A 14,235-nucleotide genomic window follows, 5' to 3' on the forward strand; every position below is an offset into this window, starting at 1 on the left:
CACACCTAGGTTTTTATTCTATAGGACTTTTATTCTAATAATTTCATTGAGTAGATTTTCCGTGTCTTTAATTTTAGTCTTAGCACTATGAATGTTTATGTTTGGTTTTATGATAGAGCTCAGAATTCATGGAAATTGTGGTCATACCCTTTTATTATATTTCTTTATTAATGTTTGAATGTGCTAATTTCTTCCCCTTTCCCTTCATCTTCTCCATTCGTTCCTCTATTTGTTGAGTCTGTTGTGATGCTCTCATTATTGTTTTCCAGTTTTATTCATTTGCCTTTTTATTGCCAGAGCCTCTGTATTCCATCTTTTCCAAAAACTAATTTATTACCTACTTTCTCTGCCATATTGTTAATTTTCTCATACATATTGACAATTTTCTCATTTACTTTTCTGACCTTATATTCTCTGTTGATGGCTTTCTAGTCCGGATCTTCTATTGATTTTTTTACTTCTTGTCTCTGCTTGCTTCAGTTATTTTTGTGACTACTGAATCCTTTCAGGAGTAAACTTTTGCATTTTATACATTGTAATATCTTTGAATCCATAAGTGGGGAGGTATGATCTTTCATAGGAAGCATGTTGCCTTGTTCATGATATTTTGTGTTCCTGCTTTGTCTTTTGTGTATCGATTGTTTGGGTATCTCTTCCATTTTTTGGGAGGGGACTCTTCTTGCTGGTCAGCATATTTTTTTGTTTAAAGAAGATTAATGGGTGTGTGTGTGTATGTGTGTGTGTGTGTATGTGTGTGTGTATGTGTGTGTGTGTGTGTATGAATGTATTTGTAGAGGTACCTGCAAAGACCACATACATCAGATCCAATGAACCTGATGTTAGAAGTGATTTTTGAGCCACCTGACCTTGGTGCTGGGAACTGAACTTTGGTCTTCTGCCAAAATAGGAAGTACTCTTAAATAAAGAACCATCTCCCCAACATAGCAGCCAACTCTGGAGAGCTTGCTCCCAAGTGCCATTCAGAAAGGAAAGAAGAAAAAGCAGTTGTAACAGCAACTCAAAAGCAAACGATATGTGGAAACATACTTAAAATTAATTAAACCTTCCTAATCCATCACCAGTACCTGTGAAACAACAAACAAGTGGCAAAAATAATGTGCAGTATATAATCAAATTCAAAGAATTTAGGGTGAAGAGAAAACCGAACGGGCTGGGATAGAAGAAAATGTAGGAGAAACAAAGTTAAGTATTGAGGAGAAGATAAAGCATAAACTAGAACAATAATGAAAACAGTGGTAAAGAAATTTAGGTAAGTTTAAAAGCAAAGCAGAAAGATCGGAGGTTGGAGAGATGGCTCAGTGATTTAGAGCACTGGCTCCTCTTCCAGTTGTCCTTTGTTTAAATCCCAGCTCCCACGTGTTGCCTTACAAATATCTTTAATAAGATCTGATTTCCTCTCTGCTGTGCATGCAGACAAAGCCCTGATATACATAAAATAAATACATAAATTTTTTAAAGAAAATGGGCATGGTGGCGCACACCTCTAATCCCAGCACTCAGGAGGCCAACCTGGTCTACAAAGTGAGTCAAGGACACAGAGACCTTGAAAAAACAGAGAGAGAGGGGGGGGGAGAAGGAGGGAGGGAGGGAGGTTGGAAGGGAGGAGAGGAGAGGAGAGGAGAGAGAGGGAAAATAGAAGCATTAAGCTTCCAAAATTAGGACAAGAGAGATACTGCATGATGTTGGTTTGTTGGGAATTGTGCTCAGGGCAGCATCTGGTAAGGCTTGACAGACAAGAATGCAGCCAGGAGTTGAACAGTGTGGTAGGATAACAGAGGGGATCTCAAAATGGCTGGCAAGAGCTCTTCAGATGAAGTGTTATTTCAAAACTGTACTGTCTTGATGTCAGAGGCCCCAAGCTTCTTATCTCCCAGTTGGCCTGTCCATGAGTTTGAGATGCTTCGGGGCAAGGAACTTAGATTTTTATGAAGAAGAAATTTTGAGTGAATATTACTTACTATGAAAAGTCCCAGTAGAAAACCAGTAGCGGGGAGCCAACTCCACTGCTAGGAGATTCCTGAGTGCTTTGATTGTGACAGTTCAGAAGAATTGAAAGGAAGATGAAGGATCTGAACAGCACAATGTGACAATCACAAATTTCATCTCAAAACAATATTGTTTTTGCAAAATTACTTCCTTTTAGAACCTGAAATTAAACATATCTCATTTATTAATAGATTTAAGCTACAACATCTCCTGTTCAAGATACATTTAAAGGGCCAAAAATTTAAACTGTTGAATGGACTAGAGTCCTTAAGTGATGCAATTGATAACAAAAACTAGAACTGGAACCAAGTCGCATGATATTTTCCCCTTTAGAACTTTATTGACTTAATACCTACATAGAATTTTACACTTTGTTCCTCAAATACTCAATGAATGGGTTTCCCAGCTGTGTTCAATAATAATAAAATGTTTAGAATTATGGTTGATTTTTCTATTCTAATTTAAGAAACAAAATCAGAAATGAGTTTTTAAAAGCCAAGACTTGAAGCATAAGTTGTTAGGCTTACTACAAAATGCAGTATCTCTTCAGTGTTACCTGACATAGATGTCATGTTCCTTGATTTTTATATTAATTCTCAATTATAGAAATAATATACAATCTTTCTTTTTCAGTATTAATTGAAACATACTTGAATACCTCCATGTCCTTCTAGCATTATTTTTACTTAGAAATATACATGCTTTTCTGACAACTGTAGTTTAAGTTGTATGATTTGTTATTTTGAAGCTTGAATAGCCTGATTTGATATTTGTTTCTATGAGTCAGAATCTAGTTATTCTCTTGTTTTTGTCTGTGTTTTTACATTGTATGCCTGCTCTTCCATGGATTTTTATGTTTCATGTTTTAATTTCACAAATAGTTACTTTGGGGAGCTTGCCTTTTCATTTTTTAGATTAAAAAAATAAGAGAATTTTACAGTTGTTACTCTTTAAAATTTACATCATTAAATGCAACTAGTAAGTAAGTATATGTCAATTAATTTGATCTTTGGTCTTAATCATCTAACTAGCACTTAAAATGTGTTTTATTTTTGTGTTTCATCCATCTTTTGCTTTAGGAGAAGGTACACTGCCAGGCAGAGTGCATCATTATGTATTCTAGGCACAGTGGTAAAAGCCACAGACAGTGATTAGTATCCATGGAACCCAACAAAATGTTTGACTTTTTTTTTTTTTCCTGAGAATTAAACATCACCTAACTCCTGTACTTTGGCTGTCTTCCAGGAGAAAGAAAAATGTTTCCTCAGCGGCTAATGATAGCCTCTGTGATAAATGTGTGCTAAATAAGGCAGCATGTTTAGAACAAATAGGCTGGTTAATATTAATTTGATTTATTCAACCAATAGTTCTTATATCTCACTCACCTCCTGGTTTCAAGGAGAAAATGATGAAGACACTCGTTTCTTGACTTTTCACTTCTGGCAACTGCTGCAGCTCATCAGATTTTCCTATCTTTCTCTGTTACTTACCTTAATTTTCCATAGCAGTACTCCAGACGCAACATGCCTTCTTACTGCTAAATGCACTGAATTCCCTCTAGGATTTACTGGTCTTTACAGATCATCACCTTTTCATGTTGCTGTTCATTTTATTGAAACACTCAAAAATTTTTTTTCATTTTTTTCTAGAACGTCCATTTATCTGGATTTCTTCTTCATTTTTTGTAATACTTTGATTAAATCTTGTTTGTTTTATTTCCCTTGGCATTCCCATGAGTTCTGAATACCAAAGTGCACTATTATCGATTCCCTGAACCCCTATTACTTTATTGTTGCGCACATTTCTCTGGTGATCCATCTGTGTTTCTGGCTCTGAAAGTTCAGTTCACATCTCTAAATAGTCCCCAAGAGATATCAGGCCTTTTCTTTGACTAATCAAGCATACAGTGGAGAGTCAGACTAGAGAAACGGTGTAATATGGCTTACTTTTGGGCAGAATCTGGTTGGTACATTAAGAGGAGATGAAGGGCCAAGTGCAGGGATGAGGATGCCTTGGACCATGGTGGTGACATCGGAGGTGGTCAGCTTCTGAAATCATTTTGAAGTCTGAATGATCAGCCCTTGTTTTCCCACAGCTATTGGATTGTAAATGCGAAGAGTTCAAGCTTCACACTTAAGTCTCTGGTTCTATTAACTAAAATAGACAAGCCTGGATTGCAGTCCAGGTTGTGATGGGTATTTATAAACCTCAGTTTCAACCATGTTATTTGGACATGACTTGTAGTATGCTTGCATTTATTTATTCAACTAAGGAGTGGCAGCTTACTCTTTGCTTTCAATGGACCATAGCTCCTGACCTCTGTGCTTTGCCTCTGCTTGCCTTTGGGTTTGCGGATTGGTACTTGTCCTATTTTTTTGTCTCGCTGAGATAATTCTTGGCAGAGTTAAACTCATATACAAATATAAATAGTAAGTTTTAGACATTTTTGAACTCTAGCTATTGCTTCTTTCTGCCTCCAAGAGCAGAGCTCCTCCAGTGTTTTTTTAATGAAGATGGTTTTGCTTCTTGTGGTTCTCCTTCCTATACACAGGGGAATTTTAGTTTCAAATATTTTCCTCACTCATTTCCCAAACCGTCATATCACTACACTCTACCTTTCAAAAAATTTGTCCATTATTTTCTAATTGTGCATACTACTTGTTTTATTTTCAGCATTATCATTTGTATTTTTTGTAATCTTAAGATGATCATGTGGTTTCTTCTTACATTTGTTTATATTTATTTATTTTGTTTGATATGAGTGTTTTGCCTGCATGTATGTCACTACATGAGTGCTTTGTGCCCATGAAGATCAGAAGGGTGCCTCAGATTCCCTGAAACTGGAGTTACAGATAGTTGTGAGCTACTGTGTAGGTGCTGGGATTGTATCCACATTCTTTGAATGAGCAGCAAGTGTTTTAAACCATTGGGCCATATCTTTAGACTCTATATGTTACTGTAAGTGACATAATATAAAAGTATACTTTTAACCTATGTTATAAAAAATTCCATGCAGGTATTTTTCTAGGGATTTTATGTTTAATAGTGAATATAAATTTTCCAAAAATACAGTGACACACTGTTTGTGTTATTCTATTTATGTTCAAGTAGACAGTAACATTTTATATTTATAAAAATGTTCAGCATTGCCATGTTGCATTAATGTGAGAGGGGTCAGTGCTCATGACTCACTGTCCTTTCTCGGGTTGTTTTAATAGTCTTCATTTATGAAGTTACATGAGCTCTTACCACAGTATCTGGAATATGCTGGAACCTTAATAAATGTGCCTTTAGAATAAGTTGTGGAAGAAAGACATACTTTTGAAATCCATGTTTTTTCTCTCAGATCCATTCTCTAATATTTTATTTAAGCAGTACTTTGTTCAACTAATATTTGTTTTCACCTTCCATCCTGTATTTACAATATGCTATAGATTTAAATATATATAACAATAATTTTGAACATGTTCTTTATTTGTAGACATTTTTAGCCTATTCATGTTGACCAGGTATACAAACTAGCCCGCACTGTAACTAGGGGACACAAAAGCTGCCCAAGTACATTTAGAATCAGAAAAGTCAAAAATTTTTATTGACAAAGAAATTCAGGCTTTCTCGTGAACTGATGACTTTGAGATATGTCTCATAGTATTGCTGGAAGTCAACATCAGAATGCAGAATAATTTATTGTAAATAACCAGACTGTAGGTAAGTAGACTGGAGGGGTCAGTGTGTATTGATAGTTTGTTTTACTGAATTAAAATGTGTGTAACTTAATCATACAGAATAGTGATGGAAATAGTGGGACAACTATTTTTGGCCTTCCACCCTAAGAAAGAAAGAAGTTGGATGATAGTCAGCCTCTCCTCACTGTGACAGAATACCAAGGAATCCAACTTAAGAGAAGAGTTTGTTTTGGCTTCTCATCCCAGAGGTTTCAGCCAACTTGTCTGTGGTGGAGCTTCATGGCATAAGGACATTGGAGAGCGGAATGTTCGTTTTCCAGTGGCTAGGAAGCAGAGAAAGCATGAGAGGAAGGTCTGGAGACAGGGCGTACCGTTCGGCTTCAGGAAGGCCTCCAGTGCTCTGAGTTCTCCGAACTGGCCTGTCTAGCCATAGCCATCCAGCTGTGCACTCACCAGAGGATGAACCAATTGATTCGGTTACTTCCGTCTTTATTCAGTTACCTTAGTGGAACCATCAGCTCGAAATCAGGACTTCAACTGATAGCTAATGCTTTTCCACACAGCACAAATAATATCAGCCAATTTGAGATTGCTGTGATCAGACATTTTCCTTTGGAAACTTGTATGAGAGGGCTTGAAAGTTGATTGAATCCTGGTAGCAGCACTAATATGTGATATTATGGTGCTATTTGGTCTTTATTCTGGAAAGAATTTGGTGTCATGTACAGATATATGAGAATTGAAAGAATGTCATTTGAGAAATAAGGTAATAATTTCAGGTAAATTAAATTTAGAATGAACTGTCTAGAAGACAGTAAAAATGGGGGATAAGAGCTAGAAAAAAAAAAAAAAGAAGTCACAGAGACAGGTCACAAAATTGATTAAAAAACATCCTTGGGTTCATTGTGTGATGTATGATCATCTTGTATGAATTAACAAATGTGGTTGCACCTAAAATTTAGATATACAAAAATAAAGAAATAAAATAAAATAAAATTTAGATATACAATTTACATATGAATTTGAATCATTTTGTTTCAAGTCTTATGATTTTTAAACAAAATACATTATCTCTTAAGCTTTTGATGTTTCATACATGTATATAGTGAAATTATATGTCTAAAATGTATTTTAATATATTGTGCCAAGCTATATAACCATTAGTAAATCATTAATATTAAAAATCTAGTGCTTATCAAAAATATAAAGAAAAAACCCAATGCTGTTTCTCAAGGTAGAGATATAAATCTATTACTGAAGTCCAAATTGGAAATTCTGGCACTTTTTATTCTCATCCTTAATTTTATATAATGCATATTTGCTATTTATTTTATAATCAACAGGAGCAAAGCTCCAATCTTTGCATCTAGGAGAACTTTGTGATGCTACAATTTACTTAAAGTCTTGAAGTATTTTGAATTTATAATTAGGGGAGTTTGATTTATTTTTTTAAGGCGTGTATGCACTTACTACATGTTCTCATTGTTTCTTACATTTTACTGTCTAGGATTTTATATTACTAATCACCTGGTTTATATCTTCCTCAACACAGACAGGAAGATGTTATATATCTCAATAATTAATGTAACTTTTTTGTTTTATTATGAAGCAAACCACAAGTAAATTTCTGAAACATTTTAGTGGAAATTTTATTAAAATTTATTTTCTAAAGAAGATTATCCTTGTCAATTCTTCATTATTTCTTCCTTTTGTGATTAAAAACAAACAAACAAACAAACAAAACAAAACTAATTTTAAAAACCCAGGAGGACTCACTTAAGAATTAGCATATCCTCTCAGGCAATATTAACGACTCTGATATTTACTTTGTTGTTAATATAGTTGTTGTTATTGTTTGGGACAGGGTCTCTCTGTGTAGCCCTGGCTGACCTGGAACTCACTTTGTAGACCAGGCTGGCCTTGAACTCATAGAGATCTGCCTGCCTCTGCTTTCCAATGATGGGATTACATGCATGTGTTCTTCCCTGGGGAAGACTGTTTCTCCCAGTCTCAACAATGCTTAGTGGCCTGTAGTTCCTTGCATACAACCTGGCCCCAGTACCTAAAGCTCAGATAGCATTACTTGAGAGGGGATAGGAAGATTATAAAAGCCAGAGAAACAGGGAAATTCTTACAATGTTGTGTCTCTTAGACGTGTCGGAGAAGCTCACCCAATATGGCTGCCTAAACATGATCTGAACAAAGATGATACCAATAGGCATGCTAATGTGGAAAGGAGAAACCTAAAGATTCTTAAATGGCCACCAGGAATTCATCTGCACGTGAACTCCAAGGTCCCGAACGCCTCCAAGGGCATTGAGTAGCCCAGTCTCCAGTCTTGTGCTCTTTAGAGCTATTGCTGTTTCCCTTCCCTTCCACCAGTTTTCTCTTGCTTTATATTGTATGCAAAGTCTAATGATCTTTATCATGTGTGTTTTAACTACCCACTCTTTTGATTTTTATGTGATTTCCTTCTTTCTTTATCTTTGCTTTAATGAAGATGCTGGTTTGTCATAGTTAAGACTTGAGTCTAATACACCCAGTCCATATGTTCTCTTCTGTTTTTGTTTCTTGTGCGATCTTGGCAAGATGATATCTTTACTTTTCAATTCCTTGATTCCCTTATTTCTGAGAGACACTCTTCAAGGTTCTGAATTCTAGGAAGTAGAACTTAGCACAGACCTTGGTATTGATCCAAGCTGAGTAGTCAGAGATAATCTTCACCTGTCATCATTACCTTATATTTCAGATTCCTGAGATTTAGCAGGTATACATGCTGCGTATGTGAGTCTCTCCAAGAGGACATTTGTCAACACCCTGAAATCAATTGTGGGGATCGTTAGGATAATACTTCTGTATGAGTTTTCACACCCAAAACTTTATAGACTACACCCTGTCATAACTTCAGGCTACCTAACATTGCAAAATAGAGTGGGAGAAAAAAATACCCAGTATTCAAATCATTAAGTCTGGAGATTGTCAATAAGTGATTTGCAATGTGGAAAATAAGGGAATTATTTTCTCATGAAAGCCTGAAAGTATTTCATTCTGACTGCCTGTGTAATTTTTAGGTTATCTTAATACAGGACCAAATAATAATATTTTTAATTCCATTTTGAAATAATTTTTTTGATAATTAAAAGACTATATATATTAGGCATATTTTGACCAGGACGAATTGGACATGAAAAATTCACAACTTGATTTGTCAAAATGCAAAATACATAATGTCTATGAATAAGACACACAAAGATGATTATTCTTCAGTTCTTTTGTTTTTTCCTTCTGGCTCCTACAGCTTATCAAAAATTATTTTGACTGAATTTATAGCTACATGCAGTATTCTATTAACATTTATTTGCATATTTTTCCATTTTATATGCATATTTGTAGGTCTCTAGAGGAATTCAGATGTCGTAATGATCAGATGACATTGCTTTTTCTATGATATAAAATTTATCTTGTTCTTTCCCAATAGCTGTTCATCTGGAATTTTGCAATCAGAATAACGTTTTGATCACATAATATTCTTCTAATAAATAACAATTAATCTGAATTTATTCTAGTATTTATTTCTTTTCAGTGTCCTACTGAAACCAAAGCAACATTTGGTGTCCACTTTAAAGTAGTAGGAGACTGGACAGGTATGTACCACTTAAGAGCTTTAAATTATTTGAAAAAATGTAGCATAAGAAAATGTATCAACATTTGTATGGAAAGGTATATAGATATCGAGCAGTTAATTTTCTTTGTTTATTTAGTTTTAATGCCAGTTGTTTTTTTTTCTTATAAGATTTATTTATGGAATCAGAATAATATAAGTACCTGTAATTATTAATAATGCATTATTTATGGTATTTCAAATTATAGGCTTCTTCATGTCAGTTGTACTGGCAATACTGTGAATGCTGAAATCAATTTCTTGAAGCACACTTTAAAATTCATAGTGGGTTTGACCCTCAGTATAATCAACATTTAGGTAGGTGATATGGCAGAGAAAGTAAAGATGCTTTCTGTCAAGCTTGGGTACCCACGTTTGAGACTCAGAAAATACATCCTGGAAGGAGAGAATCAGTTTCCTCAAGTTGTCCTCTAAACTCCACAAACATCATAATTGGTACACACACACACACACACACACACACACACACACACACACACACACACACTTTTTTTTTAAGATAAAAATATTTTGTGTTAAGAACAAAAAACTCAATTTTGAGTGATCTTGATATATATCCATAACTTCATAACACTAGAAAAGAAGGTATTTTAATAGCAGGTCTTTTGATGTTAACATTGACATCTATTTAAGTACATCTTAATATTTGAGGGACAAATTATACTGAATCCTAAACAAATAAAATAAATATGATTTGTTATTATATTCCCTGGATCAAACACAATGGCTAATAAATGCATACCCAGTAAGTATTGGCTTGTTGGTTGTTTAGAGAGCTATCAAAGGAAAAGAATGCATAAGAAAGAACACGAACATACTAAAATACATTTACGATTAAATGATAAACAAGGATCTCTTTTAGAGTAGATTCAGTGTAGTCCTGAGCTAGAATAAGAAATTCCGTGGGGGACAAAGAATTTTTGAAATTTAGACATAAAGTAAATGTAAGAAGATGTAAGAAAAATGTAATATTTACAAGGGAATTTACCCAACATCAGTGAAGGTAATAATTAATCAAATTAGGAATAAATCAAACAAAACCAAGAAAACCTAATAAATCAAAACAAAAGAAAATTGTCAACAAAATGAAAGTAAATCATTTGTTCTCTTAAGCATTCATTTGGGTTCAGTTTAGCAAAGATTGAGTAAATTCACACTAACCTGCAGACATATGTGAATATTTAAAGGATGTGAACCTCTCTAATGAAAGTGGCGCTACTGAGTTGCTAGTGCAGTCTATGAGTATCAAATGAAGACTTGTATATTCTTGGAAACAGGAGAAGGAGTCAGAAGGTTATGAATTAAACCTGGAAAGATGGTTGTGAGCAAAAGCTAAGAAATTAGCATTGAAAAGAGAAAATAATTTTAAAAATCATGCAAAGATATGATTTTGGATACAAGGAACTATTCCAAGGTGCTGAGAAATGTCATTAATATATGGAGGTTATATAATATAGAAATGCATGATGTGAATAAAACTCTCCATGTTTAAAGGCAGTGATCATGGAAGTTAAGAGTTGGGAAAAAATGGAGAAAATACACAACACTGCAACATACAACTTAATGGGAAAAACCCAAATCAATTTAAAAAGGTTGATTTTAAAAAGACTGAGAAGTAATAACCTTCTTGGACTTACAAATAAAAGTTTCATTAGATAATGGTTATGCAGTGGCATCCAAAAGAGATCACAGCAGTCCATCTATAGAGAGAGATTCATATGTCACGGAAAGGTTAATTCCTACGATAGAGCAGAAGCACTTGAAGAAATGAATTGGCTTTGATGCTGTCTGGGAAATAACGAATGGGGGGAAGTGCTTTTCCAGTAAGAATCCTAATACAGCAGAAAGTAAGTTCAGCAATGAATGGCAGTTTCTAGAATTCTGCATCTAAAGGAAAGGAACAAAAATATAATTTGATTCACAGGGGTGAAGAAAAGCTTCATGATACTTTGTAACTAGCTATTGTGTCTTGAGTTTTTCTCAGAGTTATTTTGATCACTGATAGTTCATTAAAATAAATGATTACCTCAATGTTTATTTTAATTATCTTCATTGGGAGCAAAGAATATTGTTAATTTTATCCTTTTAAAATGTGCTTTAACATTGAGAGAGATGCAAGATCCATTTATTCAGAGTTAAGTTCTGTCTGAAGTAATGATATTTTTTGCATGGTAGAACCAAGCATGAATATAGAAAAGCCTTAAATAATTCTGTCACTCACTGACACAGTATTTCAAAAGGAGATGTAGCTGCCAGGAAACAGCAGACTTACAATTATTGAAGGAAAAATGAGAACATTCCCTTGAGATTTCCTCCAAATTCTAATTATGAACAGAGTACTATGTCTAGAAGTGCCAAAGAAGTTAGTATGAATTTGAACATTATGAACTTATTTCTTAAGTGTTACATTTTTTTTGTGTGTGTGTAGTTGCATGTATGTCATGGTATGTGTGTGAATGTCGAAAGGCAACTTGGGAGAGTAGGTCCTTACCTTCCACAAGTAGGTTAGAATCGAAGTCACTAGCTTTGAGATGCAATCACTTTTACCTGCTGAGCCCCATGTTGTGGATTTTTAACATTAACTTTGCTTTGAGGAAGTATGCTCTACCATGGGCAGGGAACAGGAAATAAAGAAAAGATTTACCCCTCTTTCATAATGATCTTTTCAAGAGTAACCGAAAACATACAGTGTACAAGATGTAAATGAATTGGCTTCGTTGTACTGGAGGAAGAGGCTGCTAGTTTCAGAACTGTCTGCATTTTCTTTAGGAATTGACCATCATGAATGCATGAGTGATACATTAAATTTACAAGAGTCTTAAAACCATGAGTGTGCAAGATGCGATAATTTCACTATTAGTATTTTACTGTTATTTCAATGGTTTAAATTGCAGATTAATTTACGGACTTTGAGTTTCACTACAGAAGTGTTATATAGACAATATCTATACATAATTAGTCTAAATTTTTGCTATGAGCAAATTCAATAACCAATTGTATAGGTTAACCATAGACATTAAAGGATCCATTATATGTCTCACATAATGGCTTTTATTAATTCTTGGTTATGAAGTTTTTATATTATCCAGTATAGGGTCAATTAATAATTATCTATGGAAAATGGGAACAGTGAAACACTGTGGATTTGCTTTGATAAAATAAAACCACACTAAGCACAGTGTAAGAAATGTTAAATGCTACTTTAATTAAAGACATCCACAAAGTACTTGATTATTTTATCTCTGTGTTTAGGCCACTCTATAGAGGATAAATGCTTCAGGTTCCATCCTCCTGATTTGTTATGAAGAAATTAAGATAGTATATATGCTACACATTATGAACTATTTTTTAAATTTGAACTTCTCCTTATAAGTTAGGCATAACACCACTAAATTACAGTAATTTATGGTTAAAACATGTTTAGGAAAATGATATAACTTACCATATACAAAAGCTGTCTTTGAATGCCTATTTTGCTTTTGATTCAAGTAGTTTTTAGTAATTTTACACAATTATGGTGCCACTAATAGTTTTTTTACTTATACTATTTAAAATTTCATACATTGAAAATGATACATTGTAGTTGTTTCACCTTACTTTCTTTTTTCACCCCATCTCTCCTACTAGAACAAGCCATCTTTCTACATTAAAGTCTTGTGTGTGTGTGTGTGTGTGTGTGTGTGTGTGAGAGAGAGAGAGAGAGAGAGAGAGAGAGAGAGAGAGAGAGAGAGAGAGAGAGACTCTTAAAGAGTCTAATCCCAGTTGTTTGTATGAGTGTGGTAGGGACTTATTTGAGCGTGAGCAACTCATCAGGGTGCTTACCACTGAAGAAAATGCTGTTACTTCCCCTAGCAGCCATTAACTGCTAGTACATCTTCAGGAAAGGACGGGCCTTTTTCCTTGCTGCAAAATTACAAACAAACCTTAATGCTACCACTGAATCCCAATGTAAAGGCCATGCAAAGGGGAGAGCTAAAACAAATTGCAGACTGAATTACTTGGACATCATAAATTGTATCTTGGTACAGAAATGTTGGGTGTTTATTTAAATCATCTACATACAGCATGGACATTATTTAGAGTTTATAATAAAAATTGTTATCTGCTACTTCCAGAAAGTAATGACTGGGAGAATATTTTCTATGGTTGTTGTTGCTATGGCCACTGAATTCCAATGGTGACTCATGAATGGAACACAGTTTTTAAGCAATTGGCTACTGTGGCTAATAAACATGTATCAAAATTAACTCTAGGATATAGGAACATAAGATTTTAGACTTTGAGCCAGGTCACAGGTATGGTTTTCCAGTCTGTCTGGATGAGTATTTATATGGTTGTTAGGTTTTACTTTTTAAAAGGAATGAGTTTAGGAGGAAGGAAAATGGCTGAGAATCTTGAGCATTATAGGAAAATGACAAAATTCTTTGGTAATTGCCCTAACACATAATTTCTGTGGTTCTTTGATGGTGGTTATCTGCTGCCATATGGTTGATTAATTCTGTTCTACTCAGTTACATCCTGTGTCCATCAGCCTCTGCAGCAGTTGCCAACTGAGCTTGCCAGGAGCCATCAAGGAAAATATCACTGTGTATGGCAGCTGTAGCTTTACAAAATGTGTTAGATAAACAACAGGACTTGATACAGAATTGAACTTGTGGCAGTTGTTTGTAAATCTCTGTCAGAGTTCTTGTGTCATTTGATATATTGCCAGTGAGCAGGAATGTCTTGGTAGGAATCTTGCAGTAGCATTTAACTGTATGCTTGAGTTACTCAGTGAGCCATGTTGTAATCACATGTAGCTTCATCTGGCTTGCTAGTCCATTTCCTTCACAGAGATGAAGTGCTTTAGTTTAACCCCAT

General features: G+C 34.6%; 1 protein-coding gene across 1 annotated transcript in view; it reads left to right on the forward strand.

Annotated features, from left to right (window-relative positions):
• The window catches only part of Nox4 (NADPH oxidase 4), a 140,341-nt gene that overhangs the window by 63,874 nt on the left and 62,232 nt on the right, over nucleotides 1–14,235 (forward strand). The window contains exon 12 of the mRNA XM_051148878.1: nucleotides 9,277–9,337. Coding sequence (XP_051004835.1) covers nucleotides 9,277–9,337 — 61 coding nt within the window. The remainder of the gene's footprint in view (nucleotides 1–9,276; nucleotides 9,338–14,235) is intronic.

Source organism: Acomys russatus, chromosome 7, assembly GCF_903995435.1.
Source record: "Acomys russatus chromosome 7, mAcoRus1.1, whole genome shotgun sequence".
Classification (NCBI taxonomy): Eukaryota; Metazoa; Chordata; class Mammalia; order Rodentia; family Muridae; genus Acomys; species Acomys russatus.